Genomic DNA, 21629 nt, shown 5'->3' with positions numbered 1-21629 from the left:
TGCAGATTTTCACATATGATTAATTGGGCCTAGGGCACAATTTAGTGCTGATCCTGGTCCCTTTGCATGTTCTGTCTTGTAGTATTCTTTTTTTTTTTCTTCTTCATTTCTCTCAGACTTCTGTTTTTTTTAAATTCATTTCAAGCAAGGCAAGTGTAAGTAAACGTGGAGGCCAGAAAATGGAAAGGAGGAACCTGAGTATTGATTTGGCTTGTGTGAATCCCGAATTCTTTAATCTGTGGGTCCAAATTGTTCCCTACTAAAATTTGCTGGATTTAGAAGTTGCCTTTGTTCTGTTTCTGTATGACCATTGTTCTTATCAATGCAGGTGGAATAACTTTTATTACTTACTAGAGGCCTGATGCATGAAATTCATGCACTCGGGGGCGGGGGCGGGTCCCTCAGCCTGGCCTATGCCCTCTTGCAGTCCGGGAGCCCTCGGGGGATGTCCAACTGACTGCTTAGGTCCGCTCTCCACAGGGAGCACGCCTAAGCTGTCAGTTGGATATCCTTAGTGCTGCTGCGGAAACAGGAAAGGCTCCCGCCGCTACACTCGCCAGCTGTGAGTCCAGCTTCTGGCTGAGCGGCGCTCCCCTTGTGGGAGCACACTGACCACCAGGGGCAGCTCCTGAGTTGAGCATCTGCCCCTGGTGGTCAGTGCATGTCATAACGACTGGTCATTCCGCCGTTGGGCTGAAACCGCTCTCTGACATCCGCCGAGGGGGTCCCAGATTGCAAGAGGGCACAGGCCAGGCTGAGGGACCCCACCGTTGCACAATCAGGGCTGGGGGGGGGGGGGGACATGGGAGGTTGGCCAGCAGGGGAGGGACCTCAGGAGGGCTCCAGGGTGTGCCTGGCTCGTCTTGCTCAGTCCCAATCGGCCAGACCCCAACAGCAAGCTAACCTACCAATTGGAGCCCCTGCCCCCTTGTGGTCATTGCACATCATAGCGACTGGTCGACCAGTCAACTGCCCCCTGGTGGTCAGTGCATGTTATAGCGAGCAGTTGAGCGGCCTTAGCACATCATTAGCATATTACGCTTTGAATGGCCAACTGGACGACTGGACACTTAGCATAATTGGCTTTTATTATATAGGATAGTTGCCTGTTTTAGAACTGGCAATTTATAGAATAATGCAAATGAGTAATGAGGAATAATTAGAAATAATGGGCTGAAATCCTCATGCCATCTTAGAATGCCATTGGGGATTAGAATAGTAAGGCTTACTGTTGGACTTGAAAATAACCTGACCTATTTTTCCCAATTGACAGAAATGCCTGTTTCTTCAGCGCTGTCCTCTGCAAAGCACATTTGGCTGGACAGTGCGACCACTCTTGTATATTCAGAGAAATTTTTATGGTGAACATTCTTTGAAAAACTTTTTCTACTGAGAAGTTAAAAAAAAAACTGAGTAGATCATAAGTGCTCAGAAATAACAGCTGAAATAATTTTATGTTTTCTTTACCATTTCAAAAATCAATATAAAATTGATCTGAATACCAGGAAATTCAAAGGTAAGACCTGGCTGTATTTGTGTGTGTGTGTGTGTGTGTGTGTGTGTGTGTTTTAATCCTCACATTTTTACCATTGGTTTTTAGAGAGAGTGGAGTGTGGGGAGAGAGAGAGTGAGAGAGAGAGAGAAACATCGATATGAGAGAGACACATCAATTGGTTGCCTCCCGCACAGGACCCCAGGGGTCGAGCCTGCAACTGAGGTATGTGCCCTTGACTGGAATCGAACCTGGGACCCTTCAGTCCACAGGCAGATGCTCTATCCACTGAGGCAAACTGGCTAGGGCCCGGCTGTGGTTTTGTATATTGGTTTGGTAAGAATCTTAGCTCACAGTATTAATGGTACACAGCCTGTGAGACTGAGGTTTATTGGAGTGCCTTCAGTTTCAAATTGGCTTTGGTTTTGCATTTTCTTTGCTGTGGAATATTTTTACAGCTTATCAGAAATCCTGTTTCCTTGTTGTTTTTCTTAATATAAGTAACCCAGAGAAATTGTGCTGCATCAGTGAGAAAGATTTCTCAGCGTTTGGTTTTGTCTTTGTTTCTAGTTGCTTTGATCAGATAGCTTGATTAGAACTCCAGAGCTACCTGGTAGAAAGCTGGTGAGGATAAAGTTCAAGGAAGTGCCTTTGCTGAAAGCAGCCCCCTTCATTCATCAGGGGAATTTGATTTCATGCTGTGAATAACTTGGCTTAGAAATTGTGTTTCTTTGGGACCGGCTTGTAGAGTTCTGCACACCTCAGAGCATGAGAACTGTGTCAGGGTGAAGAGTGGGCTGCTTGCTTTGTTCCATGGGGCTGGCTAGGTGGTAAGATGGCTGCAGAGTTCTGTTTTTCTGTGCTGGAATTGAGAGGTGACTTTTCCAGGGCTTGGGGACGGGGGCAAATGAATCCCAAGGAGCAGGAAATGACATTTGCAAAAATGACAAATGGCATGTAAAGAGTCAGAGACTCTTTTCTAGTTGCTTTTTTAAAAAACTAACTGTAGCCCTAACTGGTTTGGCTCAGTGGATAGATAGAGCGTCGGCCTGCGGACTGAAGGGTCCCAGGTTCGATTCCGGTCAAGGGCATGTACCTTGGTTGCGGGCGCATCCCCAGTAGGAGGTGTGCAGGAGGCAGCCAATCGATGTTTCTAACTCTCTATCCCTCTCCCTTCCTCCTCTCTGTAAAAAAAATCAATAAAATATATTTAAAAAAACACCAAAAACTAACTGTAAGCCATCCCTGGCTGGTGTTTGTCAGTAGTTAGAGTGTCAGCCCGCCCACCATAGGATCACAGGTTCAATTTCCAGTCAAGGGCACATACTTGCATTGCAGGTTCATTCCCAGCCCAGTCAGGGCATGTGTGGGAGGCAGTCAGTCGTTTCTCTCTCCTTCTCTCCTCTCTCCCTCTCTTCCACTCTCTCTAAAAATCAATGGAAAAAGTATCTTCAGGTGAGGATTAACAAAAAAATATTAAAAAAAACTATGTCAGATTATTTTCAAACTAAACATCTGAGTTAACACTCCTTGAAAATTGTTTTTGAGCCCTTGTGTTTGCCTCATTGGGCTCTTTGGAGAGTGCTGTTCATTGAGTTGGCAGAAGGTATAGTGAGAGCTGAATGCACACATATACCCAGTGTCCAAGAATAGCCCATCTGTTGTGTGAGATTCCATGTTTCAATACCAGATGGTTAAACACTTAAATCAGTCTTTCCAAAGATCCAGGTGACCCATTTCAGAGATTTCCTGTAACCCGAGCCCTAGGGATAGAGTGAGATTCTGGGGCTCTGAGGAAAGCTTCCCTCCGACACTAAACAGCCGTAGGTGTGCCCTGCTTCCTTTGTAAATCCATAGTTTTCTGCCCCATTCCCCGTGTTGTTACTTTAATTTGCATTGGACTGGAAGGTAAAAATGTAACTGCCATATTCAAATGGAGCTTTCTTTAAATATATTTTTATTGATTTCAGAGAGGAAGGGAGAGGGAGAGAGAGAGAAACATCAATGATGAGAGAATCATTGATCCGCTGTCTCCTGCACTCCCCCTACTGGGAATCAAGCCCGCAACCCAGGCATATGCCCTTGACTGGATTGAACCTGGGATCCTTTAGTCCACAGACCTATGCTTTATCTACTGAACCAAACCGGCTAGGGCTAGAGCTTTCTTTTATGTAAAATGATCCACTTCTTAGACCAGTGATGGCGAACCTTTTGAGCTCGGCGTATCAGCATTTTAAAAAACCCTAACTTAACTCTGGTGCCGTGTCATATATAGAAATGTTTTGATATTTGCAACCATAGTAAAACAAAGACTTATATTTTTGATATTTATTTTATATATTTAAATGCCATTTAACAAAGAAAAATCAACCAAAAAAATGAGTTCGCTTGTCACCTCTGACATGCGTGTCATAGGTTTGCCATCACTGTCTTAGACTATGTTGATTTGTTGGGTGAAGAGTTGAGATAGCAGTGTTAATACAGTAAATAACACTGGTGGGATAAAAGATTATTTTCATATTTAATTCTCACAGGTAAAAGTACAGTCTGTTCATAGTCTGAGGCCTGGCTGCCCTTCTCATCTTCTACCTCCATGCATGAAAACTAGTTCAGTCAGTCTGTCCCAAACCATATTTGTTGCTTTTCCATTTTGGTCACCATTATCCATGCCCTTTCACATTTTTAGACTTGGGCCATCTCTCCAAGCCCTGCCAATCTTACGTACCAATTCTAATTTTACTTCAGCTCTGTCTGATACCTTCCCCAACCACCCAGATCTGAATCTTTTCCTTTCTCTGGGCCCCAAGAAATGGTATGCCAGGGGTGGGCAAACTTTTTAACTCGAGGGCCACAATGGGTTCTTAAACTGGACCAGAGGACCGGAACAAAAGCATGGATGGAGCGTTTGTGTGAACTAATATAAATTCAAAGTAAACATCATTACATAAAAGGGTACAGTCTTTTTTTTTTTTAGTTTTATTCATTTCAAACGGGCCGCGGCCCGCGGGCCATAGTTTGCCCATGGCTGGTCTATGCCATCTATTGTCTTGTGGTTTAGTTATTGTTAAGTAAAAGTATTACATCTCAAGTACACTATAAGATTCTCATCAGCGAGTACAGTGTCCCATTCATTCTTTGTTTCAACACATCATCTTAGCTCTATAAATCTGTTTTTGATTTGGTTGATGGACGGCTCAGTTCTCAATTCTAAAGATTAGAGACTAGAATAATCCAAAAACACTTAACTCCTTTGAAATATCATGAAGGAAGGAGAAGGTTTAGCTGCTCTGTAATTGGGGTCATCAGTTCTCTTCTATTCAGTAGTAGAGTTTGTTGAGTTTGATGTCCTTTCATAAGACACTTCTCATGTGGTGAAGAGATGAGCAGAATAAGGGCATTGCTTCACAGAAGTCACACAGAGGAAATGAAGACTACATCGGTTAGGTTCACGAAGATGATAATTTCTGTTTACAGCTAAGTACCCTAAAATGTCATTTGTGCACATCACTCACTTAAAGGTTTTATAAATTCATCTTGATTTCACAGATGAATGAATTGGGTGAATAAGGACCTTGAACTCCACTTCCAAAAACTTTAAGAAAATTTACTTTAATGCTTATTGATATGAAAATGAAAATGTTGGGACTTTAGAGAATATTTTGTTTAAATTGAGTGGTTCAGTAGACCACAGAGTAGTGTTCTCTTACTCGAGCTTCTATATTCAATCCTTCCTGGCTCATTTGGAAAATAAATTCGTCTACAAAATTCTCCTTTAGGAGTCTCTTACAGGGAAAATGTTTCCTAGTTAGAGCCCTTTCTTTTCTCCTGTAGCTCTGAATCTTATCATGTATCAACTTATTGCAAACATTTTAACCAACTGCTGAGGGTAATTCATAGCTTTGAAAACCCATTCAGAAATTTAAGGTGTTACCCTGGCCGATGGGTTCAGTGGTTAGAGCACTAGCCCATGCACTGAAGGGTCTTGGGTTCCAATCCCTATTAAGGGGGCGTACTTGGGTTTCAGGTTCGTTTCCGAGCCCCAACATTGGAACGGCCAATTGATGTGTTTTCTCTCGCATCGATGGCCCTCCTCTCAAAAAATTAATGGAAAATGCTTCCTCGTGTGAGGATTAATTTTTTTAAAAAATTATGGTAACAAGTATTTTCTTTCCTTTGCTAACAGCTCCTTATGAAATTATTTCATATTATATTATTACATAATATAATTATTATATAGCTATAATAATATTTTATTTATAATATTTATATTTTGTTTACAAATACTTATGATTATTATCCTATCTAATAAAAGAGAAAAATGGTAATTGGCGTACGACGATACCCTTTTCATTGGCTAATCAGGGCTATATGCAAATTAACTGCCAACTAAGATTGGCAGTTAACTGCCAACAAGATAGCGGTTAATTTGCATATGTAGGCACAATGCAGGGAGGCGAAAGGGAAAGCAGGAAGAAGCCCCCTGCCACTGACAGTGATTGGAAACCCAGGGGGGAGCTAAGAGCTGGGGGGCAGGGCCAAGGCGGCCCTGGGGCCGCCTTGGCCCTGCCCCCCAGCCATGATCGGAGAATCAGGCGCCTTTGCCACCCTGGCCAGTGATAGCAGGAAGTAGGGGTGGAGCCAGCGATGGGAGCTGGACACAGTGGAAGCTGGCAGTCCCGGGAGCTAGGGGTGCCTTGCCTGGGCCTAAAGCAAAGCCCACGATCGTGGGGCCGCTGTAGCTGCGGGTCCCCGCTGCCCGGGCCGGACGCCTAGGCCAGAGGCGTTAGGCCTGGGCAGGGGCGGAGCCTGCAACCGCGGGGAGCTGGGGGTCCCCTGCCCAGGCCTGACACCTCTGCCAGAGGCCTCAGGCCTGGTCAAGGGGCCAATCCGGTGATTGGTGATCGGAGGGTGATGAGGGTCAACTCCTCTGGCCGAGGCATCAGGCCTGGGTTGGGGGCGGAGCCGGGGATTGGGGGGATATGATGGTCCCCTTGCCCAGGCCTGAAGCCTGGGTCAGAGGCGTCAGGCTTGGGCGGGGGCCAGAGCCAGTGATCAGGGGGAGATGGGGGTCCCCTGCCCAGGCATGATTCCTGGGCCAGAGGCCTCAGGCCTGGGCGGGGGCCAGAGCCAGTGATCAAGGGGAGATGGGGGTCCCCTGTCCAAGCCTGACACCTCTGGCGGAGGCCTCAGGCCTAGGCAAGAGGCCAATCCTGCGATTGGAGGGTGATGGGGGTCAACGCCTGAGGGCTCCCAGTATGTGAGAGGGGGCAGGCTGGGCTGAGGGACACCCCCCCCCCCCACACACACCCAGTGCACGAATTTCGTGCACCGGGCCCCTAGTTATATAATATTATAGTATTATTAGTTTGGTGGTGTTCTATATATGTTGTTTGGAAATAAATGCATTTTCAGAATTTGTTGACTGTACTCATAGGGAGAGATGGTAGTTTGGTTAAGGACCTGTGTGTGTATCATGGAGCATTCCAGATCACAGAGCCCAGAAACATTTCCTCTTGGGATGGGTGGTGGGCATGGGGTTGCAGAGTAGAGGGTGAAACACTGATAGAGTTGTTGACAGTATATATGCACTTTAGCAGCCATAGTAATGCTGGATCACAGGCATTTCTGTGTCCTGTGAAATGTGTACTATCTTGGGAATGTTACCACTTCTTGCCCTGGGTGTTTTGGAGAGGTGTAAAAAAACACCCCCCTTCTGCCTTCCAGTTGAGGCGCCCTTTGGGGAATTGGTGTCTTGGTTAAACACATCAAATAAACAACTCTGGGAATCTGGTGACAGGTTCTCAGAAGTTCTCATATGTTTGTATTATGTTTTCATGACATATATTTGTGACAAAGAATTGAAAATAGAATTATTTTTCTTTCTGAAGTAGTTGACTTATGGCATAAAATTAAATGTTAAGTGCTATGTTTTTTATTTTTCTAATACAAGTAGCTCTGTAAATCTGAAAAATAAAAGGAGTTACTGTTTTAAAGAATATTTTTGCCCCCTCTGCAGTAACTCTTCGGTTTTAAAAGGGTTAGTATTGGCAGATGATTAGAATGGACGTTCAGATTTTGCTGTTGGAGAAACTTAGTTGCCCACTAAGAACACCAGTTCCCATCAGATTAAAATTAAAGACATGCGTTGTCTTCTACTTTCTCTTTCTCTGTGGCCTTCAGATCATTAAATTTAGTGACTCAGCTAATTTTTTTTTACCCACCTCTTAGAAAAGTTGAATGTGTTTGTGACCAAGCACTTAAGGTTATTTCCTTTAAACCAAGTGTTTAAGACGTTTTTAGATTTATAACAGTCTTTGTTTACTGTGTAATTCAGTCCAATTGAGGAACTAGTAAAACTGCATTATCCAGACATCAAAGACAGACATGTAAGAAGAGCATACTTATACCAGGAAACTTATTAGGTTTCTAACAAGTGGAAAGTTACCAGGTGTCCAAAAATTAACCACTCCCATGCCAGCTTTTTCTTTTCTCTCTCTCTCTCTCTCTCTCTCTCTCTCTCTCTCTCTATCTCTATCTCTATCTCTATCTCTATCTCTCTCTCTTTTTGGTGTGGCTTTTTAAAAGTTAGTTAGCATTATGGGTTTAAAATATCAGTTGCTACATTCTTGAGTTGAGAATGTTATTTTCTTTAGCTTCCTTCAGATAACTGAGACTAACTTGAATGGACTAAATAAAGTAACATGCCATTAAAAAATTGTAACTAAGCAGGTATTGAATGGATGATAGTTCAAAATTGAGACAATATCTTTATTTCTTGAGGTTTAAGAGCAGATCAGGGTGTGTTTTCCTGAGATTTCTGTGAAGGGAGATTATTTGGCCCACTTTACAGAGAATACGTGGACTGATTTGCCAGGTGCATGCAGCAGTCACTTGAAGTAGGACCTGTGTCACCAAGTTGTGTTTTAAGATTGGTCAAATGGGTGGCCTTGACTCCTGCTAGTCCCTGGGATTAGGAATTGATAGAGAAGGGCCCTGTATTGGGAGCAGCACCCTTGAAACCTTCATCAACATTCCCACCTGAGTCTCCGTTTTAACAACCCAGGCCTCCTCATGCGTTGAAACAAAATTGTGTATGTGCGCTACAGAATAATGTGCAAAAGCACTTAGATTTCCCAGCTTTCCTTTTCAGGTATTTCAGAGGATGTGCGTAAACATACTTTATTTAGGTATTCATAAACATCTCATAATTCTACTTAGGTAAGCAATTCCCCAGGGAGGTGAGGGTGGGAGTGGGGCTCAGGAAGATTTATTTTGTCTTGTCTCTCCCATGGGTGCCTGCTGGAATCTGGAACTTAGCTTCTTTCGGAGCATGCCGCTGAGGTTATCTGGAGGCCATTGCTTGCAGTGGCTGAGATTTCTCTTTTGAAAATAGTCACGAGTTTTACATACCACATCCAGCCACGTTTTGTTTCCATAGGGGGTTTGACTTTCTGGGTAGCAGAGGAAGATACGGGTGTTTTGGAAAGGTCTGAGAAGTTATCGTAGGGGACAGCTGTGCTCTCCCATTCCTTGCCCCCTAGTCTTAGTCAGAATAACATTTGGTGTCTGACTTCCGGCAACATTTCTTATGAGATAGGCCACAAAAACATAGTAAGGTTGTGGAAATATTGGGTACCTACCAGACAGAAATGAGATTCAAGAGAAAATTGCTCTGTTTATTTTAAATTCTCCTCTTTGGGTGCTCTCAGGAGACTGTCTATTTGGTTGCAGTTTTGCAAAGTCTTATTTGTGCGTCTAAGTAGATGGCAGTGCAACATAAACAGTAGTAGTCAGAAGACCATTTCTGTAGAGGCAGCCAGAGACTACACATCTGACTTACTTAGCTGGAAAGTTTCTAAAGAATTTGTAAGACATCATAACATTGTATTACTTCATCTATTCAAACTTTAAGTCCTGCACGGTGCCACTTTTCAGCCACAGTCTGTGCTTCCACAACCTTCAGAAAAGAATCTAAGGGCGGAGGGGGGGGGAGGGGGGGGAAGGACACATATGTAATACCCTTTGTAATACTTTAAGCAATAAAAAAAAGAAAAAAAAAGAATCTAAGCTCTCTGAAAGTGGCTTGATCTGGCTCCTGCTCACCAGCTAGTGCATTTCTCCCATCGCTTCCCCACTCACACTTGGTTTCAGCTGGTTCCCCCATTGCCCATGCTTTTTTTTCTGGAGAGAGAGGAGTCTTTGCTCATTTCATCCCGTCTACTTCAGGTCTCACCTGAGATGGAACTTCTTTCACAAAGGTTTTCCTAAATCTAAAAGACTGGATCTGAAGACTCTTTAATATGCTCTCATAGTCATTCATTTATCCACTTTTTCAGTAATATTTGTGTCAAGCACTGTGTCATAACTGAGGACGCAGAAGTGAACAAGATAGGCCCTCGCCGGTTTGGCTCAGTGGATAGAGCGTCGGCCTATGGACCAAAGGGTCCTGGGTTCGATGCCAGTCAAGGGCACGTACCTTGTTTGCAGGCTTCTCCCTGGCCTGGGCCCCCTGGTCAGGGTGCGTGCAGGAGGCAACCAATTGATGTATTTCTCTCACATCGGTATTTCTCTCTGACTTTCTCTCTCTTCCATTCTGTCTGAAAATCAATGGAAAACTATCCTCGGGTGAGGATCAAAAAAAAAAAAAAAATTGAACAAGACAGTTGGGACTTGTCCTCACAGAGCTTATGTTCTTTTTTCTTCTTAATATATTTTTATTGATTTCAGAGAGAAAGGGAGAGGGAGAGAGCAAAACATCAATGATGAGAGAAAATCATTGGTTGGCTGCACACCTCCCACTGGGGATGGAGCCCGCAACCTGGGCATGTGCCCTGACTGGAATTGAACCATGACCTCCTGGTTTTAGATCAGTGCTCAACCACTGAGCCACACTGGCCGGGCGAGCTTATGTTCTTGTCAGGGAAACCACCCCATATTCACACATTAAAAACTTTTTATGCTCTAGCTGGTTTGGTTCAGTGGATAGAGCGTCAGCCTGTGGACTAAAGGGTCCCGGGTTTGATTCTGGCCAAGAGCACATGTCCGGGTTGCGGGCTTATTCCCCAGTGAGGGGTGTGCAGGAGGCAGCCAATCAATGATTCTCTCTCATCGTTGAAATTTCTATCTCTCTCTCTTCCTTCCTCCCTGAAACCAATAAAAAACTATGTTAAAAAATAAATAGCCAGGGCCGGTTTGGCTCAGTGGATGGAGCGTCGGCCTGCGGACTGAGGGGTCCCAGGTTCGATTCCGGTCAGGGGCATGTGCCTGGGTTGCGGGCATATCCCCAGTGGGAGATGTGCAGGAGGCAGCTGATCGATGTTTCTCTCTCATCGATGTTTCTAGCTCTCTATCTCTCTCCCTTCCTCTCTGTGGAAAATCAATAAAATATATATTTAAAAAAAAATAAAAAAATAAATAACTTTTTATTTGGAAATAATTACAGACTTGTAGAAAGTTGCAAAATTAAAATAGCACAAAGGAATATCCTATATACTTTGCCCACATTCATCTATTATTGATATTTTACCTCCTCATTTGCATTCTTACTCTCTATATAAACTTAGTGAGGGTTTTTTTCTGGACCAGTAACATACATTATGACCTTTCCCCCCCAAATATTTCAGAGTGTATTTCCTAAGAGCGTGGCTGTTCTCTCACATGAATGTTAAATCAGCTTCATAAATTTACATAAGTAAAATTCTTCTATTTAATATTCCATTATAGTCCAGTGTTGTTAATTCATCTAATAATGTCCTGTATAGCATCCCCCTTTACCCCTCTCTGGTGCACAATTCAGTCTAGGGTCAGGTAATTGCATTTAGTTAAGATGTCCCTTTTTAGCCTCCCTTAATCTGTAATGTTTACATAACCATTCTTTGTCAATTATGATGTTGCTATTTTTTTTAAAGTATAGGGTGTCCCCCCTCCCCTCATTTTTAAACAGAATCTAGCTCATTTTGTGTTTTTCTGATGTTTCCTTGTGATTAGGATGAGGTAATGGATTCTAAGCCATCATACTGCATAGTGATGTATCCTCCCAGGGGAACACATTTGAGGCTCATGATGTTCTTCTAGCCCTCTTTGGTGATGATAATTTTCATTACCCAAAGTGTTGCCCAGTTTCTCCGCTGTATAATTAGTGTTTTTGTTTTTATTTTTTCCTTTGCAACTAGTAAGTAGCCTTTCAGAGAACACCGCAATTACGTACAAATACTCTGCTCCTCATCAAAATCTCCCCCTAGATTTAGCGTCAAGTGGTGATTCTTATCTGATCCAGTAGTACGATCTGAAGGTTTCTTTATTTTGCAGTGGCTTATAATTCCTTACTGTACTTAGTTTGGTGCTCAGACTGTCTCAGATTTGACCTGTGGGAGCCCCTTTGACTGGCTCCTGTATCCTTATGAGGCATTCTATCATTTTTTCCTAGCACTTCCTTTCTTGCACAACAAGATGTTCCAGGCTCATCTTGTACTAATCCTGCCCTATCCTTGGAATCAGCAGTTTTTCCAAGCAGCCCTCAAACCCTTGTTTTAGCACTTAGCACACTGCTTACTGTATGTCTTCCTCTGTTAGAGGACATTGTGCCTCTCTGAGGGTACATTTATGGCATTCTTATTCACTCTTACATCTTCAACCAGTATTAGGTCTGGAACATTCATTGTTTACTGTATTTGTCGATTTCTGCTGTAGTTCAGTGATCATAATTGAATTCCAAAATGATGATACTGATGGGTTTTCTTTTTTTTTTCCATCTAGGAAGAAATGTTGGCTATTTGGCGATGAAAAGTGGCAAAAACTGACCTTGTACTGGTACACAAGCACTACAAGACCTGACACTGCTGCATGGACAGCCAGCCCCTGCTGATAATGTTGGGAAGCCATCGGGTCCACTGGAAAACACTAATCTGATCTCGGAAGTGGCTGATTGTGGCAGGATGTGTCGACGATGATGATGGCAAGAAAGCAAGATGTCCGCATTCCCACCTACAACATCAGTGTGGTGGGATTGTCTGGGACCGAGAAGGAGAAGGGCCAGTGCGGCATTGGGAAGTCTTGTCTGTGCAACCGCTTCGTGCGCCCAAGTGCTGATGAATTTCACTTGGACCATACCTCTGTCCTCAGCACCAGTGACTTTGGTGGGCGAGTGGTCAATAATGACCACTTTCTCTACTGGGGAGAAGTTAGCCGATCCCTGGAGGATTGCGTGGAATGTAAGATGCACATTGTGGAGCAGACTGAATTCATTGATGATCAGACTTTTCAACCTCATCGAAGCACGGCCCTACAGCCCTATATCAAGAGAGCTGCTGCGACCAAGCTCGCATCTGCTGAGAAACTCATGTACTTTTGCACTGACCAGCTGGGGCTGGAGCAGGACTTTGAGCAGAAACAAATGTCAGATGGAAAGCTGCTAATTGATGGTTTTCTTCTTGGTATTGACGTTAGCAGGGGCATGAATAGGAACTTTGATGACCAGCTCAAGTTTGTCTCCAATCTCTACAATCAGCTTGCAAAAACAAAAAAACCCATAGTGGTGGTCCTGACTAAGTGTGACGAAGGCGTTGAGCGGTACATTAGAGATGCACATACTTTTGCCTTAAGCAAAAAGAACCTCCAGGTTGTGGAAACCTCTGCAAGATCCAACGTGAACGTGGACTTGGCTTTCAGCACCTTAGTGCAGCTCATTGATAAAAATCGGGGAAAGACGAAAATCATTCCTTACTTTGAAGCTCTCAAGCAGCAGAGTCAGCAGATAGCTACGGCAAAAGACAAATATGAGTGGCTGGTGAGTCGCATTGTGAAAAACCACAATGAGAACTGGCTAAGTGTCAGCCGAAAGATGCAGGCCTCTCCTGAGTACCAGGACTATGTCTACCTGGAAGGGACTCAGAAAGCCAGGAAGCTGTTTCTCCAGCACATCCACCGCCTCAAGCACGAGCATATTGAGCGCAGAAGGAAGCTGTACCTGGCAGCCCTGCCATTAGCTTTTGAAGCTCTTATACCCAATCTAGATGAAATAGACCACCTAAGCTGCATAAAAGCCAAAAAGCTCTTGGAGACCAAGTCAGAATTCTTGAAGTGGTTTGTTGTGCTTGAGGAGACCCCATGGGATGCCACCAGCCACATTGACAACATGGAGAATGAGCGGATTCCCTTTGATTTAATGGATACGGGCCCCGCAGAGCAGCTGTATGAGGCCCACTTAGAGAAACTACGGAACGAGAGGAAAAGAGCTGAGATGAGAAGGGCATTTAAAGAAAACCTAGAGACCTCGCCTTTCATAACTCCTGGGAAACCTTGGGAAGAGGCCCGTAGTTTCATCATGAATGAAGATTTCTACCAGTGGCTGGAAGAATCTGTATACATGGACATCTATGGGAAACACCAAAAGCAGATTATAGACAGAGCAAAGGAAGAGTTTCAGGAGCTGCTTGTAGAATATTCAGAATTGTTCTATGAGCTAGAGCTGGATGCCAAGCCCAGCAAGGAGAAGATGGGGGTCATTCAGGATGTTCTGGGGGAGGAACAGCGATTTAAAGCATTACAGAAGCTCCAAGCAGAGCGCGATGCCCTTATTCTGAAGCACATTCATTTTGTGTACCACCCAACAAAAGAAACGTGCCCTAGCTGCCCGGCTTGTGTGGATGCTAAGATTGAGCACTTGATTAGTTCTTGGTTTATCCGGCCATCTGACCGGAATCAGAAAAATTCACTTTCTGACCCCAACATTGATAGAATCAACTTGGTTATCTTGGGCAAAGATGGTCTTGCCCGAGAGTTGGCCAATGAGATTCGAGCTCTTTGTACAAATGATGACAAGTATGTGATAGATGGTAAAATGTATGAGCTTTCCCTGAGGCCAATAGAAGGCAATGTCAGGCTTCCTGTGAACTCTTTCCAAACGCCAACATTTCAGCCCCACGGATGTCTCTGCCTTTACAATTCAAAGGAATCTCTGTCCTATGTGGTGGAGAGTATAGAGAAGAGTAGAGAGTCCACACTTGGTAGGCGAGATAATCATTTAGTCCATCTCCCACTGACACTGATTTTGGTTAACAAGAGAGGAGACACCAGTGGGGAGACCCTGCATAGCTTAATACAACAAGGTCAGCAGATTGCTAGCAAACTTCAGTGTGTCTTTGTGGACCCTGCTTCTGCTGGCATTAGTTACGGACGCAACATTAACGAAAAGCACATCAGTCAAGTTTTGAAAGGACTCCTGGACTCTAAGCGTAACTTAAACCTGGTCAGTTCTACTGCTAGCATCAAAGATCTGGCTGATGTTGACCTGCGAATTGTCATGTGTTTGATGTGTGGAGATCCTTTTAGTGCAGACGACATACTCTTGCCTGTCCTTCAGTCCCAAACCTGTAAGTCTTCCCATTGTGGGAGCAACAACTCTGTTTTACTTGAACTACCAATCGGACTACACAAGAAGCGCATTGAACTGTCTATTCTTTCATACCATTCCTCGTTTAGCATCAGGAAAAGCCGTTTAGTCCATGGGTACATTGTTTTTTATTCAGCCAAACGTAAGGCCTCCCTGGCTATGCTACGTGCCTTTCTTTGTGAAGTGCAGGACATTATCCCCATCCAGCTGGTCGCACTCACTGATGGCGCTATAGATGTCCTGGACAACGACTTAAGTCGGGAACAGCTGACTGAGGGGGAGGAGATTGCTCAAGAAATTGATGGCAGATTCACAAGCATTCCCTGTAGCCAGCCCCAGCATAAACTTGAGCTCTTCCACCCGTTTTTTAAAGATGTGGTGGAGAAAAAGAACATCATTGAGGCTACTCATATGTACGATAACGCTGCCGAGGCCTGTAGCACCACAGAGGAGGTGTTTAACTCTCCTCGGGCGGGCTCTCCACTCTGCAACTCAAACCTGCAGGATTCAGAAGAGGATATCGAGCCCCCTTCCTACAGCCTATTTCGAGAAGACACATCACTGCCCTCCCTGTCCAAAGATCATTCTAAGTTCTCTATGGAACTGGAGGGAAATGATGGGCTGTCTTTATTCATGAGCAACTTTGAGAGTAAAACAACTTTGAACAACAAAGTACCTCCGCCAGTCAAACCAAAGCCTCCTGTCCATTTTGAAATTACAAAGGGGGATCTGTCTTACTTAGAACAAGGCCATAGAGATGGACAGAGGAAGTCTATGTCTTGTAGCACCTGGCTACCTCCAGATGGGTTCGATCCTTCTGATTACGCCGAGCCCATGGACGCCGTGGTCAAGCCAAGGAATGAAGAAGAAAACATATACTCAGTGCCCCACGACAGCACCCAAGGCAAGATCATCACCATTCGGAACATCAACAAAGCCCAGTCTAACGGCAGTGGGAATGGTTCTGATAGTGAAATGGACACTAGCTCTCTAGAGCGAGGCCGCAAAGTTTCCATTGTGAGCAAGCCGGTGCTATACAGGACAAGATGCAGCCGCCTCGGGAGGTTTGCTAGTTATCGAACCAGCTTCAGCGTGGGGAGCGATGATGAGCTGGGACCCATCCGGAAGAAAGAGGAGGACCAGGCGTCCCAAGGTTATAAAGGGGACAATGCTGTCATTCCATATGAAACAGATGAAGATCCAAGGAGGAGAAATATTCTTCGCAGTCTAAGAAGGAACACTAAGGTAAGACACCAGTTTAGAAAGGAGTCATAGAAGTAGCTTGCACAGTATCTTGGTGAGAGTTTACTGATGGTGATTTTCAAGGACAACTTCCTCTGGTAAAACTCTGTGTGTGTGTGTTTACTCTTTGTTTGACTTAGCATATAAAAGTAAGCAGTGTTGCCCGGCTGGTGTTGCTCAGTGGTTGAGCTTTGACCTGTGAACCAGGAAGTCACGGTTTGATTCCTGGTCATGGCACATGCCCTGGTTGCTGGCTCGATCCTTAGTAAGGGGCATGCAGGAGGCAGCTGATCAATGATTCTCTCTCATCATTGATGTTTCTATCTCTCTCTCCCTCTCCCTTCCTCTCTGAAATCAATAAAAATATATTTAATACAAAAAAGGTAGGCAGTGTTTTTGATAGCTACTGCTGGTGTTCTCAATAGTAAGGACCTTGAATAGACAGTTTGACTTGTCTTTGTTCAAAATGATAATTACCAAAATGAGCAGAAAGTGTTGAGCTTGTCAGTATTCTGACAAGTTGCCAAGCTAGTGACAATATGCTTGTTCTTCCTTCACTTAAATACCTGAATCCAAAATTGTGTGCCTCAGTCTTATTGCTAAACAAACAGCTCACTCATACATGTCTTACTGGCTCCTCTTCCCCATAATATTTTAGGTTAGAAAAAGTGATAATTATTTTATTGGCACAAATCAGTAAAGGGTATTCAAGTATGTAAATGAAAAATAAGGATCTTACCACTGTGACTTCTAAACCTGTCCCATATTTACAGGGTCAGAAAGGGGCAAGGCTGTATCATTTTTGTTCTGTTCCTCTCCCCCTCTGAGCTGATATTAATAAATATCATAGGCATTCTTTTCCTATCTGGTTTTCCCTCGGTTTGTTTTTCTGCTTGGATGCCTTTATCTGCCTTTGGTATTTTGTTCTCCAAAGGTTGGTAGTGAACAGACCCATTGAAAGCATGAAGCCAAAAAGTAGCCTGACCTACGTCCCAGTGTTTCCTTAACGCTCCTGTTTAATGATACTGGGATCCAAACATTTTGAACGTTTTGTCTTCTCTTCCTCCTCCACTCCCAGTGTTGCCAGAACAGCTTCTCTAAATGCTGACAGGATTCAGATTTGTGGGGGTGTTTGCACACCTGGGAATTAGGAAAGTGGCATAATAGCACACTGCGAATTATAGCTGTTTTTCTGACTTCTGTTTTTAATACCTGTTGAAAATAATGCTTTTAAAACACAATTCCCAAACAAACCATGCTTTAAACTGTAAAGAGCACACGCTATGTAGGCTCAGCAGAAAACAGCTGGATAGGGTGAGCACCTGAGGTCGCTGCATCCATGCTGGTAATGAGCACTTTTTACCTAAGAACTTTTTTTTTTTTTAAATATATTTTTATTTAAAATATATTTTTATTGATTTTAGAAAGGAAGGGAGAGGGACAGAGAGATAGAAACATCAATGATGAGAGAAAATCGTTGATTGGCTATCTCCTGCACACCCCACACTGGGGATTGAGCCCACAACTAGGCATGTGCCTTGACTGGGAATCGAACCATGACCTCCTGGTTCATAGGTCGACGCTCTACCACTGAGCCACGCCAGCCCGGCTACCTAAGAACTTCCTTATTCTGGGTTGCTGGGTCAGCATGCAAGAAAGTGATTGACCTCCCATCTATCTTAGTTATGTGGGCCACACCTCTTCAAGTCAAATAAAAATGATATCTCTGGCACAAGAGCAATAGCGTGCCAGAAGTCAGTTTAAGAGTATCCTTTGGAAAGAGTGAGTAAAAGGTGAAATTGTCTTTTCCTGCCTTGGAAAATGGTGCTTTGAAATGAGTGTATCTGCTTTGTCATCTTAATGCAGAGATAAGCAAAGCCTTGATTCTCTTCCCGTTTGGAGCAAACCTCCAATTAAAATTGCTGCCATTAATGCAGACTGACACTTGTCCTACTGGAAAAGCAAGATACCATGGGCCAGAGAATGTCATGCCAGCACCGACATGGGGGATTTGGCCTTTGATTTTTACTGTCATATGACAAAGCAATAAGTATTTATTTGAAGTGAGGGGGGAACCAGTTGGTAATGGAAAACACACTTAGTGCCTCCTGCCAGTCACCACTGGGGGAATGGCACAGACCTATGCACCCAGTTGAGGCAGCAAAACCCATGCACATTGTGAAAATAGGTGCTCTGCTGGGGGGTGGAGGGGCTAAGTAGGGATGGGCTGTGTTGGGGCAGAGCAGAAATCCCATGTTGGGAGTAGTTAAAGTAGCGTAGTATGTGATTAGCTCAGACTCTGGGAAGGGGGATGCTAAATGCCAACTCCTCCACTTTCTCACTGGGACTTTGGGCATATGATTCACCTCTCCACATCCCTTCTGCAAAAGGGGAGAACATAGTAGTACTGTCCTCATATGGTTGTGGGGAATGGAATGAGCATATTGCATGCTGGGAGCATTAGTTATGATATTTAACTAGACCTTAAGGAATGAGGTATGAAAGGCTGGAAGGTGAAAAAAATACATGTTGTATTCAAAGAAAGGATAAAAGTGATCAGGTCTAGCTGTGGGCTTGGGGGACCAACATTTTCCCTCCCTTTTGTGTAAATTTTAACCCTATGGGTTATTTAGCTATTTTTTCAGCCCTTACCCTAGCAACAGCCCCGACAACAACAAAAAAGCTATGCTCTGGGTACTGAAGTGATGTGGAGAAGAGAAATTGCTCAGCCTCTTGGCTCATTTGCTGGATTAGCTCTTTACTGTAAAATTGGACTTGGAGTGAGGGACTCGCTTTCATTTCTGCTAATGAAAGTGCAGACTGTAGAGCTGACTCTCATTCTGGGTCCTTTTCCCAGCTGAACCATTTAGCAACCCACCCTCATAGTGGGAGTCTTCCGCACTCAGCTGAATGAAATTGAAAATCTACGATTGCACTTGAGTGGGGTCTATGAATAGATGCTTTGTCTGTAAAGAGCTGTTGTTGCACATGGTCTCTGTCTCCCAGTGCCATGCGTTTGCAAAGAGGAGATCAGGACTGGCAGGGCCTTATTTTAAAGCAAAAAAAAACAGGCTGGGGTGCCTTGCTCCACAAAATGTGCCTTTTGGGCAAGCTCAAATTGCTGAATTTGGTGTGTTTGACCACAAATTAAAGAGAAGCCATTATTGGTTATTTACCCTTCTATCTTATGTGCTCTTATTTTTGTGTGTTTTTTTTTTTGTTTGTTTTTTTTTAAAAGACAAAACAGAATGATAAAGAAAATCTTTCACTCACTGGAGCCTACCACATGACAAGACATCCTATTGAAAAGCAAACCAATTCAATCACGCATTGTTTGGTCTATAAGGCACCAAGTACCCAGTTTGACAGTTTGTGTTCCTCCCAGTGAATTGGCTTATTTCATTGGATTCAGTGAATTGGCTAGTTGTTGTGGCTTTGTGTGGACACAGCTCTCATTTTGTGAGGCCTAGAACGGAGTTAAAGTTTCTAGTGTGAATACAAACCAGCTGGGGAATTGGGCTGCTCCCTCCCCAGGGAGGGATGTTGCATTTGACAGACAGGCTGAATGGTATGGAATAAGATTTTTTTGACCTGCTCAGAAAAGACTCTCAGTGTGTGCTTCCAAAGGGCTGGTCCTACTCAGTGAGCTTTGAGGCCAAATAAATACCCTGGTCTTAATGGGGTGGGGGCACCGACCTGACCTTGGATTTTCTAGTTTTCGAATGAATTGTGTGTTTTTTTTAAAAATATATTTTATTGATTTTTTACAGAGAGGAAGGGAGAGAGATAGAGAGTCAGAAACATCGATGAGAGAGAAACATCGATCGGCTGCCTCCTGCACATCTCCCACTGGGGATATGCCCGCAACCCAGGTACATGCCCCTGACTGGAATCGAACCCAGGACCCTTCAGTCCGCAGGCTGATGCTCTATCCACTGAGCCAAACCAGTTTTGGCGAATTGTATTTTTTAAGAGCAATACTTTTGCTCCAAAACTCATGCTTATTCATTATTTTAGGAAGGAAACCATGCAGTGCATAGGCGTTTAATGAGCACTTGTGCTGATCTAGCTCAAGTCACAGGGATGATAGATGTTAAGCATGAACTCACATGCATTTTGAATGTTACTAGAAGGGAGGTACAGGGTACTGTGAAATTATGTAGCAAGTATATCTGGGAAAGCTCTCCAAAGAAATGATACATAAAGCTGAGACTTCTAGGGTGAGGCAGGCAGAGTCAGTGAAGATGGGGGTTTCATGAGGGGAGCTTTCAAGAAAACAGTATGAAACTTGGAGCTGCAAAAACATGGCATGTTCAAAGAGTTGAAAGAAACCTAGAGTGGTTACTGCAAAAAGTGAAGTAGAACCAGGCTAAGTAGCAGGGCTGTGCATACCATACAAAGGGTTTTGTACTTTGCTACCTTTTTAAATACCTACCTATTGTGTACCAGGTACATACCAGGCGTTTTCATAATAGTTTTCATCTATTTCTCTTATCAGTGATTTTTTTAAAATTTTGGGTTTGGGAGATGAGAAAATAGGCTCAGAGAGATTAAATACCCTGCCCAAGTTAGTCGAGAGGAGGAGCTGAGATTTTTGAAGCCTGGTCCACTGACTTCCACTTCCGGGGGGTTTCTAGAATCCAGTCTACTAGAAAGATGGTGCTGTTCAGTAGCCAGGCACACATTTGGACCACTCAGTCAGTCAGTCGAGTCAATTTGTTCCTTTTAAACAAATTATCTGAAAAAAGCCCATTTGCCCACACTGCCTCCTAAGAACAGCATGGTGCTGTTTGTTTCTAGCTTCAGAATCTAGTTGAGTAGAAGACAAAAAAGGCATGGAGACACTGAAATAGCAGCTGGAACTCTGAGAAATTATTTTGAACTGGTGTCATTCGTTTCTCAGTTTATTTTAAGCCTAACGCACTGCTGTAGTGTGTTTTTGGTAATAAAAATAGACTATCTTTAACTATTTGCCTTTAGCTTACAGCACACCTGCTCTCTGTATATATATTACAATAGGCAACCCAAATCTCTTTTCAAAGAACAGGGGATTGCTCTGATCTTCACTGAGTCAACTTGTTCCCTCCAACACCTAGTGATACTGAAACATCTTTGTAAGGACCAGATTATTTCTGCTCTGGTCAGGAATCACCTCCACTTCCCTAGAGAAAGGCCTTCGGAATTCGTTTTCTCCAATGTTGGAGAACAGGGAAGCAGGTAAAGACTGGCGTGTAGCTCTGGGAAGTCCACATTCAGTGAGTATTGAGTCAAGAAGGATGTTTGTAAAAATTTTCCTGGGCCCTGGCCAGTGTGGCTCAGTTGGTTGAGCATCGCTCTGTGCACCAAAGGATCACCAATCCGATTCCCGGTCAGAGGATATGCCTGAGTTGAAGGTTCGTTACCCGCCTGGGGTGCATACAGGAGGTAACTGATTGATGTCAATGTTTCTGTCTTTCTCTCTCTCAAATCAATAAAAACATATTTTTTTAAAAACTTTCCTGGAAC

The 21629-nt window shown here is 43.8% G+C and overlaps 1 protein-coding gene and 1 long non-coding RNA gene across 2 annotated transcripts in view; one reads left to right on the top strand and one right to left on the bottom strand.

Moving 5' to 3' along the window:
• ARHGAP35 (Rho GTPase activating protein 35) overlaps positions 1-21629 on the top strand; it is a 138367-nt gene that overhangs the window by 40689 nt on the left and 76049 nt on the right. The window contains exon 2 of the mRNA XM_059666065.1: positions 12248-16127. Within this exon, the coding sequence (XP_059522048.1) occupies positions 12438-16127 (3690 nt within the window). The 5' untranslated portion in view covers positions 12248-12437. The remainder of the gene's footprint in view (positions 1-12247; positions 16128-21629) is intronic.
• Positions 1-21629, bottom strand: part of LOC132216699 (uncharacterized) — a 207008-nt gene that overhangs the window by 131251 nt on the left and 54128 nt on the right. The gene's annotated exons all lie outside the window — the stretch shown is intronic.

This window comes from Myotis daubentonii, chromosome 15 (genome assembly GCF_963259705.1).
Source record: "Myotis daubentonii chromosome 15, mMyoDau2.1, whole genome shotgun sequence".
In the NCBI taxonomy this organism is placed as follows: domain Eukaryota; kingdom Metazoa; phylum Chordata; class Mammalia; order Chiroptera; family Vespertilionidae; genus Myotis; species Myotis daubentonii.
The sequence above is the reverse complement of the archived record's forward strand: the minus strand, read 5'-3'. Positions and strand labels throughout refer to the sequence as shown.